Source organism: Simochromis diagramma, unplaced genomic scaffold (genome assembly GCF_900408965.1).
Source record: "Simochromis diagramma unplaced genomic scaffold, fSimDia1.1 OVJJ01000419.1, whole genome shotgun sequence".
Classification (NCBI taxonomy): Eukaryota; Metazoa; Chordata; class Actinopteri; order Cichliformes; family Cichlidae; genus Simochromis; species Simochromis diagramma.
Genome location: NW_024387244.1, coordinates 1,404,596 through 1,430,204, shown reverse-complemented (window position 1 = coordinate 1,430,204; position 25,609 = coordinate 1,404,596). Strand labels below are relative to the sequence as shown.

Below are 25,609 nucleotides of genomic sequence, written 5' to 3'. Positions count from 1 at the left end.
TTCTTTTTGAACAGATAACAGGAAGTCAAGGACGCAGGTTTGCAGAACACTTTAATGAAACACGTGGAAAGCATTCCTTGGTACCTAACAGAATCATGAACAAACCACTAGAACAGACTAAACTGATTAAAAGGCCTGGCTGGTTGCAGTAGGAGTGGGTGATATGTATGGGATTCTGATGGATTTGGATGTTACACCATGTCGTGATGATAAATATTGTGATATCTTATAGCGTTTATAGATAAGTGAATGGGAATGTCTGTTTTTGCTTGATCTGGTGATGCCGGATAAATACAGATGCTTTAACACACAGATGCACACAATGTCATTTATATATTGCCAATATGCTGTCCAGCTCATTTAATTGCACCATTTCCAGTCAAAGTCTTGTAGCTATACCTTATCAGTTCATAAATCTGTCTTACAGTAACCGTCATATCACCCAACCCTACTGTGCAGATCGTCAATACAGTATATAGAAGACTGAAAATACATGCAGTGCCCTTGTGTATTAAATTGAATGACTAATGTTTACAACCGCAGCTCAAAAAGAGCTAAACCAATGAAATCAAAGTCACCTCAACAATTTGGGTGGGGGAGAGGAAAAAAAAAAAAAAAAAAAGACAAAATAGAAAACAAAACCCGTCTGCAGTCCAGGTCTACAGACTGTTAGGGCTGAAAAGGGGGAAAGAAGTCTCTGCAGGGATGAATGAGGGATTATGGGAAGGCTGGGCAAAAGAGGGGAGCAGGGAGGAGACTAGGAGATTGGAATAACAGGGTGGTGGGATGCAAGGCCGACTCAGCCTTTCGAAGTAGTGTACCCACGCAGGAGAAGGGAGATCGCACGGGAATCAGTGACCTCCTCAGGAAGACAACCTTCCTGGTCTGTGATAGTTGGGTCAGCTCCAGATTTCAGCAGCAGATCCACAATTTCAACAAATTCACACGCCGAAGCTACAAAAACAAAAACAAAGTCACATTGGAAACCGAAAGAACAACATGAAATGTACGATATTTTAAATCAATATTCCGTCTCCCGAGAACAAATGCATAGAAAACCAATTATCTATCACATCAGTGTGAGCATCCTTGAGTTTTTACCCCCATGAGGTTCACATGTGTTTAGTGAAAGCTGTTGGATCGATTGCCAAGACAGGCGTCACGGAAACTCGAGTCCTCGTATGAATGGATGAATAAACGAAACACTTTAACAACTTGGAGGTAAACCGTTTCATTTGTATCAAGTGGAACCACTGAGACTGCAGCGTTAGCAACATTTTATTAATAAATGGGTTTTAACCAAACAGAGTTAATGTGGTTGCGTTTCATTTAGTTTTAAATGGTTAATGAAACAATGAACCACTGTTACGATGTGGCAGGTTAGAGTGAATGTGCCTTATTCCGTCTCCACACTGTGGGTTAATACAGTATGTAAAGTGCTGCAGTTAATGAAAAGCTAATCTGCAGGCCCAGCACTGACACTGGCTTGGACCTGAGCTTCCTTCAAACACTTCATTTCTGCCCCATTGACAATTTGTACCCCACTAAAAGGGTCTTTCCCCTCCCAGTGCAGAGTGCAGAGGGGCGGGGGGCAGCGTGCACTTTCTTAACCCAGTTAGAGGGCTCCTTCATTCCCGATCTACCTCTTGCCCCTCTGACACACCCCCTCCCGGCGTCTATCGCTCGCTGCTTTTAAAGAGCAGACTCTGCTGTGCCATGTTCGCTGATGTCAGCAGCCGCGGTGATTGACAGCAAGGCCTTTTAACCTCCAGCTCAGAGGTGGCCGGTGGGAGTGTGCACGCACGGGATGCGATGTTACATCGGAATGCATGCGAGTGCGAGAGCAAGGCTGTGTGCATGCTCAAGCTGCAGCTATGAATGAATGTATGAGGTGTGCAAAGCCACAAGAATCACTAATCTTCCAGCTAAAACCGAGTAACAAAGCTTGACTGTTTCTCCCCCCTAGCCACACTTGCAGCCCTCCTCTTGTTACTCTAAACAGTATTTTATTTAGCCAGCCTTGTGTGTGCGCGTGCGGCGCGTCTCTCGCCTGGGCCTTGAGCTGTAAAAAGTGGCTGGCCCTCGGGGGAGCCGTAGAGGAGGAGAACAATTTATGGTGAGCAGTAAACCCTCAATTAATCACTTGCCAGCCAGTGTGGCCCTGTGCAAAGAGAGGTGGGAATGAATTTTCATTCTCTGCTATTTGTCTCTTGGAGTTCATCGCTTATGTTTATTAGTCATCTTTTTATGCCCCATCCTCAGGGCTTCTTCTGGTGAGTGTGGGTGTGTGTGCAGATCTCCAGTGGGTAATCCAGCATGCCCACTCCAACGCCACCAAGCACAGGGACAGATGGTGCAGCCACATGCACACAGAGGCTCAGAGGACATGGGAAACGCCCCTCAGGGACATGTGTGTTGGGGCACGAGGGGGTCAGGGGAGTCTAAGGACCACTGCTGATTTCCTCTGGGAGGTCTAGTGATTATTACACACAAACACACACACGCAGGAGCAAAAAGGAAGGAATGACAAACTTTGTGGAAAAACAGCAGAAAATAAGTGAGGAATAGAAAGGATAGAGCGGGAGGAGCAGGACTCAAAGATGATCAATTTGAAACAAAATATAGTCAAAGTAGGCGTGCGCACAAAAAACAAGCTGCTGTAAATAAAGTGAGAGTGCGCACGCAGACAACAGGATGTCTGTGCAGAATAAATGTGGAATGAGATGAGCCAATTTGAAAAATAGGCACAAAAAGCTTTACAGCGAGGAAAGTGTTCACGATGCTTTCTTACCATAATGCAACGCCGTCTGTCCTTCATCGTCCTGTAAAAAGCCAAAAACAAGTGTTTAATTCAAAGGACCTGTGACACAGCAAAAACAAGACTTCACTGAGTGCACATTCAAACAATATCCACTTAACACAGAAATACTGCCAGCAGTTGCTGTGAGTAAGCTGTGAGCTGTCACTTTGTCCAGACTTCAAGAGGGAAACTCGCACCTGATTGAATACAAATTAAATATTTTTTGTGGACAAAGGGTGCCGTGTTTATGTTTGCCTGGACCAAAGGGGAATTCTAAGACGATGAGATATTGATTTGAGAAACATGTGACCTGAAAAATCTAAACTTTCAGCTTGCAGGTCGTTTCCAGCTCTGGTTAACCTGAAACCTAAAGCTCAGATTAAAGGGGAGCCATCACCCCCTTCAATCATAGCCGCCCATCCAGCATCAACCCGAATCCAAACCCATCACCGAAAGGTTGATTCTGTTCATCTGGATGTTTTCAGTGGGCGTCTCAGCTGACAGCAGGTTTCCAACCTTAGTTGTAACGTTTATGTGACCATTACGAAAACGATGCATCAATACTGGATTTACGGAGTCTGAGTGGAAGAAAGGGAACATTTCTCACTCACGTTGATGCTGATTTGGAAATTATTTTTATTTATTTTTTATAATTCGCAGACTATTGTGTGGCTTGTTTGAAGTGTTAATTAATAAGTCAAAGCTCATACAAATCAAACTATATGGACAAGACGCAGGCCGGAGCCGTTAACACTGGAGTTTAGGTGTTCTGTCATTTTGCCACAGGTGTATTTAAACACAAAAGCAACTCACCGTGCAGCCTTTAAACATTCGGTTTATTCTAAAGAGCTCGCTGAATTTAAGTGTAGCACCCCCCCCCACATTCAAGTTAGTTTGTGAATATCTGGGAGGTACGAAATGTCACAACCAACTAACTGCATTTAGGAACCACAGCCGCTCAGACACAAAGTGCACACATTTGAAACAAAAAGAGCTCAAGTGATGCACAAAAACTATTTGCTAGGAGCTCCGTGACACGTTTCCACACCAAAGCCGCTCCTGCAGGTATAAAGTGTAGATGTCCCAGCACCTTCATCCATAGTATGGATTTTAACAGGTCAAGGTCTATTAACACTGGACTTTGGCTACATTTACATTCATTGCATTTCACCCTTTCATGGCTACTTTGTTACTCAGCCCCAACCAAATGAATCTTTAAAAGATGAGCCAGAAACATGCATTTAAAAAAATAAATAAATACATTTATATCCATCTCATCTGTAAGTGACCGCGTTTAACCTATAACATCAAGTGCATCATATCTGATACACGAGTTTGTGACCTCAACATCTGTGTGATCTGAGTGTACGCTCTTTGAACAGATGATCCTTGTGGTCAAAGGGTCAGTGGCAGCGATATGATATCTTGTATGAAGTGTTAGACTGAGGACAGCGATGGGGAAACTGCGTCCTTGCGTGTCTGTAGATATAAAAGACAGTTCTGACAGGCACCATCACCAGGAGATTCAGTTTTTAAAATCACTGCTCCAGCCTGCATTTGCACCTCCGTGGTAATAAACTGTGGCCTTAGAACAAGAGCAGCAGTTGAACCAAGTGGAATCATTTCAAATAAGATTAAAACTAAGGAGGCTCTTGTAGCTCACATGTCACTGCAGTCACAAAAGTTCCAAACTATTGTAAAATTATTCATTAGTCTTTCCTGTTTTGTTACCTCCTGTCACACCAAGCCACACCTCCCTCATTTCATTTCCTTACTTCACCCATCATCCTCGCCCCCGTTCGTTCCTCTCGTCTCTTCTTCAGACTTAATCCCTCTCCTCTACAATCCCTCATTTCCCTTCCTTCCCTTTCCTGTCTGCCTTCTCCTGCTGAAACCAGTGCAGAGTGATCCTATTGTTGTGTTTCTCTCCATCTCTCAGGGGCAGCACTTCAGGGACCTGCTGATTGGATTAGAGCTTTCTATTCCCTCTGGGTGGATCACAGAGAACAGATGCAAATCGCCACCAGCGTGGAAAGCGTGCAGCGGTTAACCCAAGACAACAATGCTGTCTGACTGCGAGTCAAATCACAACCTGTGATGTACTGCAGAAAACGTGTCAGCCCGACAGTCTGGAGAAGAGCAGGCCGACCTGTAGCAAAATAGCTGCATTTATATATGCGCGCATACGTCTAACAGCAAGAGGGTCACGTTTTAATCTTCTCGGCATTTTGTGTAAATAAGATAATGCTGCAACCAATTTTCCCTTTAGTTCACAACACAGACAAACAAAGACTGAGCACAGTGGGAGAGCGGCAGATGTTTACAGCCAGGGCCAAGTGAAAGACCACGCCGCACATAAATACAGTTATAATTAAAGTGTAACGGCTTTAAGCTCTAATCTGCCTCCAGCGCTAATCTGCAGTTTGTTGTTCGGCAGCATAAAAGGACGCGTGTGCGCTCGTAAGTGAAAATATGTGACTGATAAAACACAGGCCAACAAACCTAACAATACAGATGAGCACGCCAGCGCACGTGTGCAGCCTACATGCCTCTTGCATGTTCATGTGAGGGGGTCAGCGGCCTGTCCTCTCAGCGTTCCCTAATGCTCCCGGATCCAGGACGGAGGCTTGATGGAATCACAGGAAATTGGATTGTCTTCCATTTGCTTTGGAAGCAGTCAGGAAGAGACACTCCTTCCCCCCCACAATACCTGCAGCTAGCACGCCCCCCCTCCCACCTCACTCGTGCACCCGAGTTCCCATCCCATTATGAAGGCATGTTGCACCAAACCTCTGCTTTTACATGTCATCCAAAGTTTCCCCTTGCGATGCAGAAACGCTGGGCTGTATGTCAGCAGAGTGCTCAATAAAGCAGCTGCTTGCACAATGGCAGCAGGAGAGCTCCAGCACTGTGTAGTGCATCACCCTAATGGGGTGGAGCAATGCGTTTAGGAGCCGCATGGGTAGGGATTGATCTATCAGTACACTTGCAATTTTGGTGAATTTCAGTCACACCAATCTATCATTTCTAACACACAAATGATGTGAAGCAAGATTGATGAGAGGAGGAGTGAATTAAGGAAATACAGAGATGCAGCATGTAGTCATACTTTTAAAAAGATCAAAAATAGTGTAACTATTCCAAAAGTGCTCAGAAGCGGGGAAAGAAGAAGAAGAAGAAGAAGAAGAAAAATCAGATACATTTTATTCTTTCATGTCTGTCATAAAGTACCAGCCACTCCTAAAAATATCAGCACAGGATTGTCAAAACAACTCAAAGTCAAAAAGGGAACAAATAAAAGTCTGTAGCTCCGTTTATCTGCAGAGAAGGGGACGGTCAAAGATGTTGAGTTCATTTCTGTAAAACGAGTTAACTTGTTTTCGTCAATGGATGCTGCAAAACATTCAACCAAAGCTAAACTTCACTCCAGGATTAAGAGGAGGGGATCTGGGACATGTCCGAGGTGGAAACTCAGCTCAGCCGGGGAAACGAATGGAACTGCCGAGTCCCTGCGCCATTTATCTTATATTTAAAAAACAACAAATAAAACAGCAGCTCTAAAATACTGATGCATATTATTAGCACACAATGCCTTTGGTCACTTACATAAACCCTCATGAAGACAAAACAAAACACCATTTAGCACTATATCAGAGTTTGGTTCTTTTAATGTGAGCAGAGTTTGTTTTAAAAGGAAAACGTCTGAAGTGGAAACAGCTTAAATTCTTGAGCCAATGCGGACATGTCAGGCTGCTGCTCTTTTAAAGGCCAGAGGACTCGATATGCCAGCGGAGAGATTGGAGACCATTTCTCCTTCAGCTCTCTGTTCTAATCTCATTTTTCTGCGTCTCAGTAAACTTTCTTTGGGCTTTTCTTCCTCCGTTTCTCCGCCTCCTCCTTTTCTCCCCCTACTGTCCCTGACAGCAACATTAAACAAGTAGGGAAAAATGAAGAAGCAATTATGATTTATGATCAATGCATGCAGCAGCAGCTGCTGACTTTTATAATGACAGTGGTTGGGGAGGGAGATGGAGTGGATGAATGTGTGCGCGTGGGTGTGTGTGTGTATTGGTCTCCAGGGTGTGTGTGGGGTAGATGAGGGGTGAATCGATAGGCGGCTGGGATCATTGGTATGCAGATTCCAGCAGATAGCATTATGATGAGCAGGTGCCATCAATCAGAAAGAAGAGCCCAGACTGAGAAGCTGATCCTCCTTCAGCAGGTCCCATCTAAGACTAGAGCAGCTACTGTGCCACCAAAACCTTGGACTTGTTGGACAACTTAAATGCACAATATATAAATCATATCAACCAGCAGAAAGCCATTTACCAAAACACATATGCAATCAGCACTCAGCGTCCTGGGCACTGTGCATCGCTTCTACCCTTCAAGCCAAATCTATTCAAAGACTGATTCTTTACACAATAAAGGGATTGATGTGCAAAACCTCTGATAAGTGGTCTGCTCCAAAAACAAGACGGAAAAGCAAAAATGCCGTGCAGTACAAAGTTACGCAGATTAACAGCTGAATATACTGCTGATATTTATACTTTGATTTATCACCAGTTTGTGTTCTATCCAAATGAAATTTAACAGATTTGTGACGAATAATGAGCGACAAAAACCAACGAACAGCAGAAACTAAAACATGCTTTAAAGCAATACAAAGATGAGCATCATTGGATCCCTTAAATGTTTTGCTGTCTTTACCTCACATTAAAATATCCATAAATTAAGTGAAGCTGAAGACGTTACACAGCCGTGTGGCTGCTTTGGCCTTTGTTTGCTGCTGATGCTTCTGTGGACGTTTTTCCTGACATGTGCACTGGGAAGGCCCCCAGTTAAAAGGATCTGCAGACCAGGCCCAGCCTTAATTGAATCTGGGTCTCCTCTCTGAGCTGGGAGAGGTAACCTTGCCATTCAGTGTGTGAGCACCGCCGCCCACGGTCAAATTAGCCCCAACACCAAACTCCCTGCCCTTCACACCTTCTGCGAGTGTCCTTCAGCTTCCTGGGTTTCCCCATCTCTGTCACTTCTATATGTGCTATCACACCAAGCAGCTAAACCTAAAGACATAAAAAAGGGACCGTAGATATTAAATGAGTTAGAGGGTTTCAGTGTGTCTGTAGATCTATGTGCAGTTTCAGCATTAAAGAACTTTAACAGTCATTTTCCTTCCTCTCTGCTACAGAGAAAGGCAAGAAGTCTTTTCACCAAATCTCCATCTCTCCATCCACGTCTTCCCCTCCACACGTCTCGCCCCTCTTATGTCGCAAAGCTTGCTTGTTCCCATGGGACACCTTAGCCTCCATTAAAGCCATCAGAGAAGGAAGATGGGGTTGAGGCTGAGAATTAACATCGGCAGAGGCCCTCCTGCGGCTCATCGATGATGTTTAAAAAGAAATATATGAAATAAATAAATACATAAAAGAGTGTAATATGAAAATCAATGGGCAAGCAGTGGGGGCTCTGGCCTGGCATTTGGAGTGAGGGACTCATAAAGCTGAGTACTGCAGGAGACTGATGGAAGGCAAAACACTTACTTTGTTTATTCTCTCTCCTCACCCCATCCCCTCCCCTCGCTGTCTGTATCCAGCTCTCACTCCCTCACTCTCCTCTCCCCCTCTGTCTGCAACAGTCGAGGACAGCTTTAATGCTCCTGACAATTTATGTGGACGGTTAAGAACGATGGAAATCAAATAGTTGAGTGTAGGCAAGGCCCAGTGAGTGGCCAATAAGAAAGAAACAACAGCTGATGATGGCAAAGAGGACCGTTACCTGCTGGAATGGCTCTTTAGGCTGGACCATTACTGTCAAGCAGCTGGCTCTTTTCTGAGTGCTCATATTATAGATTCATAACTGTGTCGGTGTCTGATAGGCTCTTTTTAACAGCGCACTGCAACAGCTTTTATTTCATCGAGTCCGGCTAATGTGCAGCAAGCACCAAATGTGTATCCTATAACACCAGGTTACTGCGTGACTGCTAAGATGACAAGTGCTGTGTGACGGGAAACGATGCCCTGTGTGCATCCTTTACAGAGCCGTGCTGCGGTTCAGGCTGGCTTGAAAATGGCTAACATGTGCGAGTTTAGTTAATTATGGTAAAAGGACATCGTGGATTTACTTTATGCACAAAAAGACAACACTTGAGTAACATCCCAGAGTCATATTTATATCTTCATAATCAGGTCTATAGGGAAAGAAAAAACCCCAGCAGTAATGCATCCACTCATCCAGGGTCAGGTTGTGGGGGCAGCAGCCTAAGCAGCCCAGACCTTCCTTTCCCCAGCCACCTCCCCCAGCTCATTCGGGAGGGGGAAACCGCAGAGGCGTTCCCAGGACAGAGTGTGTCCCGGGTTTACCTCGAGCCCTCCTCCCTGTGTTATGTGCCTGGAACACCTCGCCAACTAGTCGTCCTACTCAGACTCTCCGCCCTCTCTCTAAGACAGAGGCCACAGGCGAGTGTAGGGATGCAGACAGACCAGTCAAGTCAACAGCTCTGCTTTTACACTCAGCTTTCTTCACTACAGCTGACCAGTACAACGCCCATGTTGCAGATGCAGCCCCAGTCTGCCCCATCAGATTTTTGGAAAAAAAGATCCGAGATATTTTAACTCCTCCACTTGGGGCAACAACTTGTCCCTGACCCGGAGTTGGCAATCCCCCCGTTTTCCAGCTGAGAACCATGGCAACAGTGGAAGTCTTTAGCAGATCTGATAAACCTGGGCTCTGGTGTCCCATTAAAGGTCAAGTTCAGTGCATCCAGTCTAAACATACCATCATTGTGCTGCAGCCCAAACCCACGAAGCAGCAGATTTACTCTCATTCTGTCTTAAATCTACCTTCTTGCTTTTTCCTTACTACTCGTCATGCCCATTGGCTCTTGTATAGTAATAAAAAACTAAGCATTTCCATTTTGTCTTATCCAGCAATACAAATACTTGGAAGTTCTGCTACACTTAAAACACTGTATAGTGGTGCCCTCGAGCAATCATGCTGACTGAACTGCGACTTTGCCAAAAACAGCCCAATACACTCAGTAATGTGCAAGACAAACACTGGCAGTATGGCGAACCCTCCAACAGGTCAGTGTTGCATCACATTATCAGACCTCACTAGTGTCCATCTCGCATCTTTGTTTACTCTGCCCACTTTCTGCCTTCACCTTATTGTGTTATCCATTTTCATTCCATTGATTTTCTCCCTCCTTACCTTTCCCACCTTGGTGCATTTTCTTAATTATCCTATACATTCTGGAGGATGGGTTGCACAATTATATGCACAGAAACGCATGCACACGCGCGCACACAATTATGACAAATATTGCTGGATATTTGTTATGACTGGGCTGACTGAGCCATTAGTTATAGGAGGCAGTGCTGGGAAAGGGGAGGGACACAAACGTGTAATAATACCTCCACCATAGAATTTCAATCAGCCCGCCATGGCGTGTGTGAGCGCATTCGCCGCTTTGATCACACGAGCAGCCGACACCACAGCAGAGGACTCTGCTGCTGTAGAGCGGCACCAGATCCATAAGGAGGTTTATGTTTTTGCTAATTCAGTGGGAGATTTAGTATTGATGCAGGTTTAATGTGCTTTAGTGAAAAATGTGCACAAACAGATTGTTCGGTTTTATTAAAATTAAATGTTTTTTCAGATGTGCCGCTTGATTTGTGAAGCAGGGAATTGGCACAAACCAAAAATATTTCTATTGTGAAGAAAAAGGCAGTCATGCACTTCTCAGCAAGCACTGTAATTTTTATTTATGCTCCATTTTGACCTTTTATATTTTTAAATTAATTAAACATGCAGCACATCCGCAGCAAGTCGGGATTATTAAACCAAGAAGCAAAATGACTTTTTCCTGGATTTTGTAGATCTTTGTCACTACTCCTATAAACTTATTAGAATAAAGTGGAAAAGGCCGATGTTCTGGGGTCCACCTCCTCAAAAGTGAGACTTTGCAGGTTACGTAAAATGCATTCGCTCTTTAAATTCAAAAGCGTTTAGATCAGGGACCGGGCAGAGACTCCAATCCAGGCAACTGGACGGCTTCGGAAAATTATGTTAGAGAATTTATGAAGGAAAAATTATGAACACAAAGATGAGTGATAAATGCAGTAGGTTTTGGGAGGTACAGGGGAGAAAAGAAATAACTGGAATAATCTCGTAATGAACACATCAGTTGCAACTAGTTTTGAAGCCTTCAACCTGTGGATTTACTCCAACGCAGTGCCAACATTTGGCATTGTGTGTAGGTGTGTATAAATAACTGACTCATTTTCGTTGCATTATCATTTTCACTTTTTTGACAAAGCTTTAGGTTACTGTCATAACTGAGGATCTCCGAAGCATGAGTGAATATTTGGCGACAGGCTATAATGGACCCTTGAGTATTTGCAGAAGCACGTCTACGTTTACGTTACGACCCGAATATCATCTGCATCAGGGCCCTTCACCTGTATGTTAAGACAGGCTTATTAAAGCTGGGTGTGTGGATTAGTTAAGATTACACTGGTTTAACAAAGATGCATGACATAACTACACATTTGGTTTTTCCAGTTGGGGCATTTATGAACTGACAGGAGATGAGCAGTGTAGTGTGGCCTGCACCTCTTGAATAAATGGCTTAAGATGAGAAGCCAACATATTCTAAAAGCTAATGTCTACATGCTAATAGCTTTAGATTAGAACAAATGCACAAAGTGCTAATGTGGAAAATCTTCAAAGATTATTTACAGTTCTTTGCCGATCTACGCAGACATTCAGCAAAGTCGAGGTGTGCCATGGAGACAAATTCACCGTTTGGCCTCAATAAATAAATCAACATCCACCTCAGTTTAAGTCCACCCACTCCACTCACTACAATATCAAATCAATGCATCCTTGGAGAGACCATGTCATTACAAATCAGCTATACAGACTTGAAGCCACAGTGTGCCCTTTCCAGTTTTACACGAGCGGCGTGCTCTGCCCAGTTCTTGGAATATAAAAAAGTTAGATAAAAGGTAAATAAAATAAAACGTCTCAAAGGCCAAACTTCTCTCACACGAGACATCTGCAGGTCCCACGTGCAGGCTGCGTGCATGCGACTTGTGTGCACTCCAGCCACCAATTGTAGGCCACCCAGTCAGATATTTATTACTATTGATCTCGCTGGTCCTGGCTGAAGACTTTTGTTCTGCTGGCTCAAGGCTCTGACCTCAATTAAGTTATGAATTTCTATCTGATAGACTGATAGACTGGGAGTGCTTGGGCCCTGCCGTGGCCACGCTACCACGCTGGTTTAATTAGAATTAGCGGTGCTGCGAGTCGCCCTCGCTGCCTCATGGATCATGTTGTTTTAATATAAAGTAGAGGCGGAGGCAGAGAGGGATGGAGTGAAGGGGATGGTGGCATTGGCTGGGTGGGAGGGGAGAGTGATGAGGCGAGGGGAAAAGAGAGGCAGAGGGACAGGCAAAAAGCAAGTGAAAGAATGCGAGATGCAGTCATGGTGCTTAAAACTTTGGCTGCATTTTTCCTCCCATCACCTAAACTTAATGCTCACTTCCTGTTGCGCATTGAGGGCCTGTTGGGTTCACCTGCATGTCACCTGTCTGTCCTCTTTGTTAAACTAATCCTTCCTGTGTCACCTACGCTCTTAGTAATCCCAGTCTAAGGCCGACATTGTGAAAGTCTACCCCGACCATTCCTGCTAGTCTGGACCTAAGCCGTACCTTCTTAACTCCTCCTCCACGACTGAGTACACCTTTTATAAATGTGTTTCCATAGCAACCCAAAGGGTTGCTGGGAAGATTAAAGTGTTTGGGATTTCCACCTAAAAAAACAAAAGTTGTCTCTGTGTGTGGGCGATGAGGCTTAGCCGTGGGTTTGAGATTACAGCATCTGGACAGCGAATGACCACACGTGGGGCCGTGTGGGACACATTCCCAAACTTCAAGGTGAACAAAAAGAAGAATTACCAAAGTCTTGATTGGGAACAATGTAACTGAATATCTGAAACTTGTTTGTCTTGCTTTGATTTATTTTTTCCAGATTAAAACTGAAGGAACCAAACTGAATCAATGAGGTAATATTATTGAGAGAGCAGTGTTGTGGTAACACAGTGAACGGTTACTGATGATTTCTGTTGAACCTTTTAAAATACAAACCAGTCGGCTGACTGAAATGTTAAACCAGCCTGTGCTCAGATTTATTTTGACAACGCTTGTGCGTTTGTGTTTAAACGTGTATTCATACACAGCAGCTGTAGAAGAACTTTTATTCTCTTTTATTTAGCAAAGTGTGTTATGAATTTCATCAAAAGACTATTTTAACACCTACAACTGGCAAGTATCAATTTTAGAACCAAGATCACGTAGGACCATTTTTCCCCTTTCTCCCCATGGAGTAAGAAAGTCAAATCAGTTGGCATATAATCAAATCTGCAAATGAAATAAAATATTTTAGTAAGGGACAAGATTGTTGACTATGGACACGTGTTCTTTGAGCAGACTTTGGTTGACCAAAAGAGGGAACTGCAATCCCAGACCTCATGGCTACAGTTTGCTTTTTATTTATTTTACATTTAGAGACCAATGCACCGGGCGGGACGTCTCTGAACAACTAATCCACAAAGGGTTAAGTCAGCAGACTCGCCGCTAGCTTTCCAGATTGGTAATATGTTCTTTAATTGACAAAAAATGATTGATTCCAGTTTTTATCAAAGCATAATTCAGGTATTTGTAATACTAATTATATTTAACCTCCTAGGACCTGCGTCCACATATGTGGACCTCACATTTTGGGTTGTCTAGAACAAAATACTAAATTTTGGGCCTGATACCCACTTAGGACATCATGCTGCCACTGTTCTATCGAAATTTAAATCGAATGTCCTCATATGTGGATCTTTTTCCTCAGAAACAAAAATCAAACGCACAGATTTACTCTGATTCTTCGTGGTTGTTTTTACATTCATCAGGTCCCAATCAGCCCAAATGCAAAGAGAAATTAAAAATGCTGCCATGAAAGACTTCGGAGGTTAAACAAATTTACAATGAATTTTCTCCTGTTTGGATCAATTTATCCCACTGTTGGGATGTAATGAAAGTCCTAAACTGCAATTTGCTAAATACTTATTTACCACCTTAGTATTTATATTAAAGTCTTAATTTCTCCTATTAAAATGCATTCGTCTTGCCACCAGTTGGTCTCGCTTGCTCCACTTGCTCTGGGTGTATTAGTCGAGGGATGCTGTGGAGGAGGAGCAGCGGGTTTTACTGCACCATAACCTGATCTACAGTTAGCAGGTGGCAGATCTGTGTATTCAAACACAGACAGCTACCTATTGTGGTCCCTCCCTGCCTTGATCCTGGATTAACTATCAAACGAGCCCTTAATGCAGGTTACCAGGGTTTGGGAACAATTCACTAAAACAATCAGTTGATTAATTTCAAACGATTTCCCCTCTTCTGCCAAGCAAATGATAATACTTTTGTTTTTAACTCCAAGCCCCCCTCCCCTTTTTTAATCAACAAATTAAGCATAAATCATGTTTGATCTTTATTTACTGGTTGCTCGGCAGTTGGTAGAGGTCGAGAAAGATTACTGGGTGCACTAATAGGCTACAAACAACCCAAACATGCCTCCGTTGCCCCTCGTGAACAACCTCTCACATTTCTTTTGTATTAAAAACACCCAAAACAAAGCAAAAATGAACCATTAAAACTACTTGTTACGTTTTTCATATTACCTCAGTGCAAGAAAAATCATTCCCTTACTTTCTCCCCTCCCGAGTAAAGCCCACGACCAACTAACAAAAGGATGTTCCAGCATGTTCTAATGGGAGGCATATTATTCTGTAAGCTTCACAAAGTGAGATAATTTGGCATTGCAACACAGTGGCATGATTTAGCCGACTATATTTTTCTCTGAGCCACCTCTTTGTCACCTCATAAATTTGCTTCCAGCAGCTCTGACACTGAGGTCCAGTTTCTTAATATTCAGCCTCCTGCACAGACGTGCTGCAGTACCTGAGAGGCGAGCAGGTGGAACATTCCCGGTGGCCTGAATACATGAATTCAGGCGAGTTTGCGATTGTGCCGAGATACAACATCCTGCCTCTGAAATATGTGTTTGTTTCTATACCCATCTTTCCACAAAGTAGATTTTAAAGACTGAATGTGATCACTTTGAGTCATTCACTAACGCCATCTTCATTCCGTTTGATTCAGGAGGAAGAAGGAAACAAATAAAACATGAAATAAATTCAGCGTGCCCAAATTTAGCCGATCCATTAGGACGACCTGGGCAGAGATTGAGGTTTCCCCAGTTTGACTGCTGAAGCGTCTTCTCACTTAGATGTATTATTTTAAAGATGGATACATGACTGTTTTATTTATAAAAAACAAGCTTCCATCTATACATCAATCCTCTTCTGCTGTCATTATCCTGATATGCAGTAAATCATCAGTGAAGTGTTTTGCAGTTATCCTGCTGTTAAGTCTTTTATGAGCCATTTGACACAAATCTACCACCTCCCTGCGAGCATTCGAAACAAAAGAGCCACGCATGACCACAAAAGAGAAAGTCATTTGTGAAATGTCCTGATTATGTGGGTTGTGCAACGTAAAACAATTTGCCTGATTACTTCCAATTGATTCGTCCTTACAGTTAAAACCTCAGCGCGGGCTGTTGCACTGCACTGTGTCATGCCGCCGTGCAGGGGAACAGGAGTAATTTCTCCGATGTGCAGCTGAGCCAGCTTACCAAAGCTAAAGCCTCCTGGATGCTACTAAACCTCAGGGAGCCTAAACACTAGGCTAGCTACCAGCTAACTCAGTCTGCTAAAACCCTGAGGGATTTGTCTGTGGCACAAAGTGAATTAAAGGTGACCTTCTGAAAAGGATGGAGAGAAAAAGAAAGAGGGGAGTGGGGATGCAGGAGATGTCACCATTTTCTTTTAGTTTACTTGTCCACGTACAAACGAGTAGCCATGTCCTCATCCCACACAATGTCAAATTCTCTACATTATGACCACATGTTGTGTACAAGTCAACATAGAAATGCATTAGATCCGAGGTCATCCTGCAGTTTCTGCAGAGCTGTTTAATGAACCTCCCGCAGTGTGTTTGCTAACCAAGCTTTATTATTGTCAATAACTCAGGTTTCATTTCTTTAATGTTAAAACGACTCCTGTGATGATGATGATGATGGCATGAAGACTAGTCTAATATTAAATGATCACAAAGATTCAGAACTTGAGCGTGAAGTAGAATTCTCACATCACATAGTAACTGTGGTGATGTTTAGGCAGCATTTGACTTTGAAGGAGATTTTTACTATCAAGACACTTATTTTATATATTCTAAAAAAGTGTTACTCGCCTGAATGTTGATTTCTGCTTTGTGCTGTAGTAATAAAGACACCATCTCCTTGTGGCCTCTGTCACAGGCCCAGTGCAGGAGAGCCCGGCCCTGCAAAAACAAGAAATAATTGGTGTACGATAACATCAAAGACATGCAGGGATGACCAAACTTCCAAAGCCAAGATGTGTTTAAACTAGCGTGACGCTCTCAGTGTCGTGTCTGGTCAGACCAAATCAAGCAGGCTTGATACAAAGACACCTCGTCACCTCTCCTCCTTCTCTACCTCAAAGAAAGAAAAAAAAATAAGCCAATCGAGCTTTACAACAGGTTATGAATGCCCATTCAGAAATCAGAGCCTTTGGACCGGTCCATAATGAGCCGAGTATAAAGTGATGAGACATGTGGACTCTGTGCATACAAGCGTTTGTATGAGGCCAAACTTGTACGCGGTTGAAGCAAAGTCCAAAGACTTCAAGGCAAATTGCAGAATGCTGCAAAGGTTGATTGATGCGACGCTGTGCACAAAACATGAGTGGCCTCCCTTCTCTCCCTCCCTTTCTCACACTCATGCACCATCCTCTCCTTAGGTCCAAGATCCTGCTCTAATAAAACCACACAACTTCATTTTTCAGTGAGGCCAATTAGGTAAAGCTAACTCTCCAAGTCCAATTCTGTTGCTTAAATTATATTGATCACCACGGCTGCATGTTAAAATGGATACTTGTAAGCTGGGCTGGAATACCAATAAGTTGGCCTCTCTCTCCCGCTCTCAGGTGTGCTTCTGCTGACTGTTGCCCACATTTTCACTGAAGACCAAAGTGTGCAGGTTCCAGGGGGACATTACAAACTCTGCAACTCCATAGGAGTATTTGTGCAGATCATCGTGGCAGCACTGGATATTTATGGATATTTAAGTTCTGTCATAATCACAATATGAATATTTGAGTTAAATTGTGGCCAAAAGTCAAAATTACCATCAACAAAAAACAAAACACAATTAAATTTTAAATTTCATTATTTTTCCCCCAGAAACCTCAAAGCGATACCTTTGATCATGGCTAATATATTACTATTGAAGAAGGTAACCCGCTTTTGTGCTGGCGCTCTGCTCTGATAGGTCAAAGTGGGTTAAATTCCTGACCAGTGTGGAGACTGTAAGTGCACCTCTGCAAAAAATTAAAAAGACATTAGCAAAGGAAGCAGAGAGACAAAAAAAAACATGCATATATTTGCTTAAGTCGTCCATCTCATCCTCTTTTATCCTCTTAGTCCCAATAAACACCTATTGCATATTTGAGTACACAAACCACAGTATCCAAAACATTTACCCCACCGTCCCAGCAGCTAACACAGAGCTACACAAGATATTGAGATTCAGCTGCAGAGATTGTGAAGGAGCCTTTAGTGTTTCCTAGAAGACAAATATGCTGTACGCTGGTTATTTGTTGAGAGCAGAGTAGAGCTTTTGTCCACTCAAACATGCTCTGAAGCATGCTCACACTACAAGAATCTCCAAATGTAACACTACCTCTTAATGTGGTGAAAATCTAACTATAAATTACATTCTCAGCTCCCCGTTGCCACATAAAAAGTTCTCCAATTCCCGACATGCTGACTCAGACTCAACTGTAATTTAGATAAATACTGCTGGATGAAAAAAATCTTCCTATTTTATATAAACACGACTATAATACGTTCACAGATGCAGCTTTTAAATATGGAGCTTTTTTATTATATTCAAAGCCGTTCTTAATGCAGTCCGCTCTACATCTACAGATATTCTGGATCAGAACTGAAGCACAAACACCACATGTGATCCGTTTGGGTAATCGCCATTTATTCATCCAAACCGTAAATAGTTGTCAGTTGGTTTGGTTCAACTATGATCTGAACGTGTTACATAAATAAAAACTAGGGGGGCATTTTTCTATCTAGTAATAAATTTTCACTGAATTTTATCAGAAAGGGAGAACATTCATGTCCCAACAGCTGACAGGATGAGCTCGCCTCACACGTTCTAATGCATTTTTAAATTTCTCTGCCTTAGAGTCTGAGCTCTAAGGCACAGCTTTTGTTTGTTGGTTGCTACTAGAAATGTGTAACACAGGTGGGTATTTGATCACTGCCCCAAACAGTGAGTGCTGGGAAGACAGCCTTTCTGTCTCTGAGCCACAGATGCAAATGATCGCTCCTCGCCAATAGAAAACTTCACTACTGCCCTCTCCTGTCCAGCAAGCTGAATTACAGCTAAGAGGCCAACAATGGCTGGGGACACAAAGCATTCTCACTGAGGTCCTTCAGCCATCTGGCCTTTGACTGTGAACTCACCAGCCGACTGCCTGTTTATCTGCATAGCGGCTGTGATGAAAGAGGCTGGGAGTGAGCCATTTGGCCTGGATGCTAACCAATCAAGGACAGATGAATGGAGTTCAGGGTCAATCCAGAAAACACCTCCTGATGCTAATAGCCGCTCATACAATTTAGGCATTTCAGTCAGAGCAGCGATTCCCGCGTGTGGCCACAGATCACTGAAACCATTATGTAACGACGGCTGCGTGAGCTGCATGAGCTGTTCCCCCGGTGACCTGTATTTTTCACGATACGGGTCTGATCGCTTTTACCTTCCCCTCCCACACAAGGGGTCAGAGCCATGCAGCTGTTGCAGATTCAACAGACACGTCAGCCATACAATGAAGTTCTTCCTGACTCTGGGCTCTGATTTTAATTTGCTACTATAAGCCTGTCCTCCTGCATTATGTATGAAAACTACAGTTCGGTCAAGTAACACTTTGTCAAGTCAATCATGCAACCAGTGGAGTGTGACTGAGCTTTGCAGATACCTCTTCATCCCGTATATTGACGTCCACGTTCTGGGAGGTGATGGCGTTGGTGATGTATTCGATGTTATTGTCTCTGCAGTAGTCAAAGATGTTCTTATCCTCTTCCCTGAGAACATGGGGGGAAATGAACAGCTATCAGTTACCATAATATTTATAATTATTAATATGGTTTTACTTTAACTGAGATTTCGGCAGGTTTCTGGAAACAAATGTGTGCTCTTTAGCACCACAAACCAAAATCCATTCATTTTTTGGTACGATGGAACTGAAACCATGTCCATGGGCAAAAAGCTTTTCATTAGCAGATTGTGTGGCTCATCATGCGGTCCTTCAAAATGGAAAGTGCAGGTACACCACACAAGCAACACGTTGTCACATTAGTGGTAATGGTAGCAGCTAGCATAGTGAAGCAACCACAGACGTAACAGATAACATCTCTCATAGAAAAGCAGCAGCCACGCGTCCCAGATCCCTCGGGAGCACCGGCGTATGACACATGCACACAGAGAGCCATCCCACCTCTAATTATCTCTCTGTGTCTCTAATCACCTCTTGGCATTGGGGACAGGAGTGCATGCTGGGAGAGAAGAGGGTGCAGTGGTGGAGGAGGGATGTTGGATGAGGGGGAGAGAAGGGGCAAAATCTCATTTAGAGCTTTACGCCTTCCCTTTCCTCTGCCCATGCCGGCCATTCAGATTAATTCAATTTAGTGCTCTATTGTTCGACAGGAAACCCTGCAAACCTGCCGCTTTACCGCTCCCACACAGTCAGTCATCCCCAAGGCAAATCCCCCACTTCCTGTTTCCGACGCCAGCGTGCTCTGCTGCACTGGGCCTCAAAAGTCCCAGAGCGCGAGCGCACACACACACACGGCATTTTGGGACATTTCACCTGCTGTACCTCCTGAGCTACAGCTGCCTCCGAGTTAGACCCAGTCAGGTATCGTCTTATACAACCAAAGCAGTCTTCTGTTAGAAATGTGAAGCAGATTTGGTTGAATTCAAGCACAAAAGCAACTTGAGAGTCAGAAACAATTTTTACGTTCAAAGTTGTCACATTTGGCACAGAGGAGATGACGAGCTCAGCGTTTTAAAGAACGAGGCAGCTGCCTGGACCGACCACACAGGAAACAGGACAACCCTAGCAAACAAAGCTCCTCTCTTTGAGTTTCCTCACTATCGGACAGGTTTCACACGTTTTACCATGAAATCGGGCAGCTAAAGACAGTTTAGCATCCAATCAGACTGATTCTGACATTTGTGCTCTCCTCTGTGTGGCGTCCTAAAATTCCAGGCTGCAGTTAATGTATGAAAACAGCCACAGTATCACAATCTTGATACCAGAGATCCAGCACACACTAAAGATCCTGCACAGCAAACATCAGGGAGATAAATCTCACTTGCCATCAACACAATCTACGCTTCGAGTTCGTTCCCACTCCGACACAGCAAAACACAAAGGAAGTTGTATCTGCAGTTTGCTCTTTAATGCTCCTCTGCACTTCCTTTTCTTCCTCCCTTTCTCGTGCCCTTGCCTCCCATCACCTCCCTCTTCTCATCAGCCTTTGGTGAATTATGAATAACTCATTACACTTTTATCACAGACAGGTTATGTATGAGCACATTCATTTGCATAGCCCTGATTACCACTGCTATGTTTATTCATGAGACACCAAGCTGGGCTCCACCTACTTCCTTGTCTGATGGCCACGCTGACCCCAAATGTCCCTGATGTGTGGCCGCCATCCGTCTCCCCCGGCAACTAATCAATAGGGCGACTCATCAGTCTTTCGTCGATGGTCGACGGGGCTTGCTTGACATATATAAAGCACAAGCGAACCCTGCATGTGCGCATTCAGATCGCTAAAGGGTTAGATTGGGGTTATTAAAAATGTAAATAAAAAGCTCACGAAGGAAGGAAAGCACAATTTTTCGTTTTGATCCTTTCCATTAACACTGAAAACACACACACACACACACACACACACACACACACACACACACACACACACAGGCTATAAACAAACTAATGATTAATGTGGGTCCTATAAACGACATGACATCAACAGCGCCGCAAAGCATGCTGGGAAGGTCACAGGCTACTCTGTCATCACTGGGGTACCAATGGTTTTGTGTTTGTGTGTAAGAGTGTTACGTGCTCACATGTGTGTGTCCAGTCTGGTGTACTGGCAGATATGTCCTTCATCCATCAGGCTAAACTGGTCACAGTGGTGGAGAACACTCATCTACCTGGCCTGAGCTTCACTGATCAACACCATGGCCACACCATTCATCAAACAAACACGCACATACACCTACACAATCTGTCACCACATTCCCTGCAGGGCCCCGGTCGATCCTCTCGACGAGGCCGAGTTCCACGGAAGTATGAGAAACTCGAATAACTCAGCTTCGGCTTCCAGCAGAGCGTTCGGACAACAAAGCCTCCATTGTTTATCCCAAGCCTTTTTCAGGGTGGGGGAGAGAATTACAAGTGTAGCATTCAAAGGCTCCTCAATCACACAGTGATCAGCTCAGTAGTCCAGGGATATCGCTAATCAATCCTGCTTTTGTCGATGCGCGCTCCACACACGTCTACAAACACACACGCGCTCCGAAGTCGAGATGAGCAGCGAGCAATGCAATTAACTGTCTGGTTAACAGGTGCTTAGCTGTTTAATATGGAGAGGATCCGCGTGTTTCTGTGTGAGCACAAGGAAATTGAAATGCAGCAGAGCAGTGAGTGTGACAGTTCTGGCAGGTTGTGCAAGGACCTGGATGAAAACCTGCAGCGACGTATAGTGAAGACTGTATGTTTAGGCGTGCACAAGTGTGCAGATTTTTGCCTTCCTGGTTCCCACGGGAGGCATCGTTGCTATTGGATATCACCAAGAGGAGCGCTGTTCTGGGAACCCTGCTCCACCCTCCTCGCTCTGCTGTACCCGGGTCGTCTTCATCACCCCCACCCCGACGCAAAAAAATGAAAAAAATAAATCCATAATTAAAAAGGGGAGCCCGCCTCTTCCCAAGACCGTGCATACTAATCACATGCAGCCATTTATGATGAAAACCTGCAGGAATCACACATCTCATTTTCATCTCCAATAGAGCTCTTTTTCATTGAAATGAGGATGAGCTTTTTAAGCTTGAGCAGGTCTGCCAGGCAAGAGTAAATGGAGAATGTGTTTCATTAACATAAATCAGAACTGGATGACGTCTCTGGGCCTGAACTGCAGTTATGGTCTGTTGAATATAATCAAATACTGCATCAACAATGCCAGACTTAGACCGACCTGAGCATTAAATAAGCGGCGATTCACAATTGGAGGAAAAAGATGAGCCTGTTCAAGCTTGTGTTAAGATGTCAGTAGATTTCATTTCTGAGATATCCAGATACCTGATCATCTCTTCTTGGTATAGGGAACTGACTGCTGCACCGAAGCCTGTTCTCCTTTCCGCTCCTCGTCTTTCCTGTAACAACAGTGAGAAATGCAACATCAACAGTGAAGGCCACACGTGCTGGCTGAAGCCACACAACAATAAATGCAGTAAACCCAGAGCATGCATATTTGGTGCACATACACAAACATCACACTCATTTATTTGGTATTGTTGAAGGACATTTAGTTATCATTGGTGTGTTTACATATTTACAACAACTCTTAATTGACTTCTTTTTTGCTTGTTTTACCAGTGATGGTGGTCTGTTCAGCGGCAGAGATCTGCTGGTACCAAACAGCTGCCATGAAAAGTAGCCAATTAAATACAGGTGTTTTGGAACATGTTGATTGGGACATACCAAGTGTTGCCACATGGAGGAGGGGGGGGGGGTTTCTGTTAATTTAAACTATTAAACTAACTCTTTGTTGTGCTTTTTGATATTAGATGGTGTGTCAGAGTTTGTTCTCCCCACGTGTCTAAATTGTGCTGATGAGCCAGTACTTCAGCTGCTGTCTCTCAGCTCAGTGTTTGGTTTGTTTGTGATTATTAAAGCCCAATGCTTAACCAGCTCAGTTCCTCACATATGGTAGCAGCGGTGGGATCAGTCACCTCAGGACACAGGCCTTTTTCAACAAACCAGTTTTTTCTTTCTAACTTTGACTCCCTTCCTGTACTTCTTCTGAGACATGCACTGTGGAGATACGAGACTAGAATAGGTGAGGATCACACAGCTAGTGAAAAGCATGTGGAGACCTGAGCTTCTAATATGGCTGATGATGAGGGAGAAGATATCAAAGAGATAAAACTGAAGGAACTGGCTGGGAGCTTGCAAACCTTCATGGGACAGCATGTAGCAGCAACACTGAAATGCAGACGTGCACGTCGACCGACCCAGACCCACTGGAAGCTCCTGATGACGGAGATCACCGTCACAGGTCCAGCTACATCCCCACCAGAAGTTAACTTCAGAGTCAGGTCAGTAACTCTTCTGAGCCAATATTACAAACATAAGCTGAAGATGGTATTGAGCATTTCCTTGTTACCTTTGGGAGAATTGCAGCTGCCTGGACATGATCACATTCAGACTGGTTCTTCTGCCTCATTCGTCTACCTATAATCTTAAGGCCCCAGTGTGCCTCAGTTCATATGAATGTTTATTAACTTTCAGTTTCCTTCATATTTATCCTGATTAGAACCTCGGGGAGCTTTCTGGGAGGGTAAAGGAGCTGTGTGGGGAAATGGATTCAGCCTAAAAGTGAAAGAGTGCAGTGAAGTAATTAAGGAACAATAGTTAGGAATGTTCTAATCCTAAAACAGCCGCTGAAGCTGCCATGCTTGCTGACGTCTTTGTGGAAACCCAAAGGAAGGGACAGCCACTGAGTAAGACTTTTGATGAGTATGTCTGCAGGCCAGTATCATCACACCATCGCATTGGATGCGTCGGAAACTTGGGGTTCAGCATCTTTCCCAAGGATACTTGGGCATGCACACTGGAGCATCCAGGAATCTCACCATCAACCTTCCAATTGATAGATGAGCTCCTCTGCGTCCTGAGCTACAGACACCCTGATAGGAATACCAATAAGTTACTATTGTTGCCATAAGGTCACACTAAGTCCAACAAAACTGACCCAAATGTGTTTTTAAAACAACAGAAATGTTGTTTGGGGGGCAATAAACCTCCAAAAAAACCTGTTGTGCAGTCAGAGCTTTTGCCAAGCACCCAGCCTTCTCTAGCTTACTTTACCAGCCTTGGGTTTCTTCTCCAGTGACAGCGGGATGGGCCCAATACAAACGTTTTGGGCTCATCGATTCTCTATAAAGCAGGCTCCTACCTCTAATCTTTGAGAAACTAAAGCTGGCAAACAGTTCAGATGGTGTAAATCTGAAACGACTCTTTGGGGGCTTCAGACATGACCTCACTGCTAATAAATGGCCAACAAAATGTGCAACAGTTTTAAATGCATCATGTCTTAATTTTGTGACTATTGTTAATCTTCTGTTTTCATGTGATCCCACATTACATTCAGCTCAGCCAAGACTTTATTACCCAGACTATTCTTTGTGGGCCAACCTTGACTCACAAAAGAGCCCACACAAATCTGATTTCAGAAAATAGGCAGAGTGGGGAGAACATGACAAGCGAAGCAAAACCGTGCGTGCACTTTTGGGACAACCTAATTCACTTCAGAAACTCGGAATATTCGCTGATGCACTGGCCCTGCTCCTCTGCAGTATAATGCAATATAAAGGCAGTGTCTGCTCAACAATTGAGACAGGAACAGAGGTCAAACTGTGGCTATTATTCTCTCCCCTGCTTCTCTGTCTATGCACTTCTACTTACACCATTTAACTGTGCTTCCAAAAGAATAGCTGCTGCCATGCTATGGCGCTTTGTTAACACTAATAGAATCAGGTTCTTTACAGGCAGGGTAGCGGTGCTTTTGCTGGGCCCACCCCTGGTATTGTGTGGCTTAGGGCAGAGTCAGCGAGTATTGCCCCACAGCTTGGTGGAAGAGAAACGTGTCAGGATGGGATACGTGGTTGACAGTGATGCTATTTGGGAGACACAAATGAATGGATGGGGGGGGAGCAGCAAAGTGAGTGGAAGACTGGGAGGGGAAATGGGGGAAAAAGAGCAAGAAGCACAGACTGCTTTTAAAAATGAATGTTTCAGTGTTCCTTTGCTTTGCAGCCAAGTTGTAGCTGTGCATATGTGACTGTGTGCCCATCCCTCTGTGTAAAGAGTGCACGCTCTCATGTTCACATGTGCTCTGTGTATCACGAACACGGCAAACCAGAGTCATGATGCGGTGTAAATGAGAACAGAATCAACGATCTGCATGTCTCAAACATATATTTTAGTCACAATCCAATATAGAAAACATTGACATTTTTAAACTGAGACATTCGTCTATTTTGTGTAAAATAAGAGCTCATTTTGAATCAGATGGCAGTAACATGTCTCAGAGTTTGAGGAGTGCAACATAAGACTGGAAAAGTGAGCAGTATTTAAAAGAAACAGCTGGAGGAACATTTTATTGCATGCCTGTGACCTTCAGGTGCACGAGTCTGTCATTAAAGTCACTGCATGGGCTCAGGAACGGTTACAGAAATAAAATGTTCACCATGTCATCCACAAACGCAGGTCAGAGCTCTATCATACGAAGAACATGT

General features: G+C 43.9%; 2 protein-coding genes across 2 annotated transcripts in view; one reads left to right on the top strand and one right to left on the bottom strand.

Annotated features, from left to right (window-relative positions):
* Positions 1-34: 34 nt before the first annotated feature.
* The window catches only part of acbd6 (acyl-CoA binding domain containing 6), a 29,173-nt gene continuing 3,598 nt past the window's right edge, over positions 35-25,609 (bottom strand). Inside the window, exons 4-8 of the mRNA XM_040053047.1 lie at positions 22,389-22,462; positions 18,993-19,098; positions 16,171-16,260; positions 2,792-2,822; positions 35-954 (exon numbers count right to left, since the gene is read on the bottom strand). Of these exons, the coding sequence (XP_039908981.1) occupies positions 800-954; positions 2,792-2,822; positions 16,171-16,260; positions 18,993-19,098; positions 22,389-22,462 (456 nt within the window). The 3' untranslated portion in view covers positions 35-799. The remainder of the gene's footprint in view (positions 955-2,791; positions 2,823-16,170; positions 16,261-18,992; positions 19,099-22,388; positions 22,463-25,609) is intronic.
* xpr1a (xenotropic and polytropic retrovirus receptor 1a) overlaps positions 22,920-25,609 on the top strand; it is an 80,038-nt gene continuing 77,348 nt past the window's right edge. The window contains exon 1 of the mRNA XM_040053043.1: positions 22,920-23,407. The gene's annotated coding sequence lies outside the window, so the exon portion shown is untranslated. The remainder of the gene's footprint in view (positions 23,408-25,609) is intronic.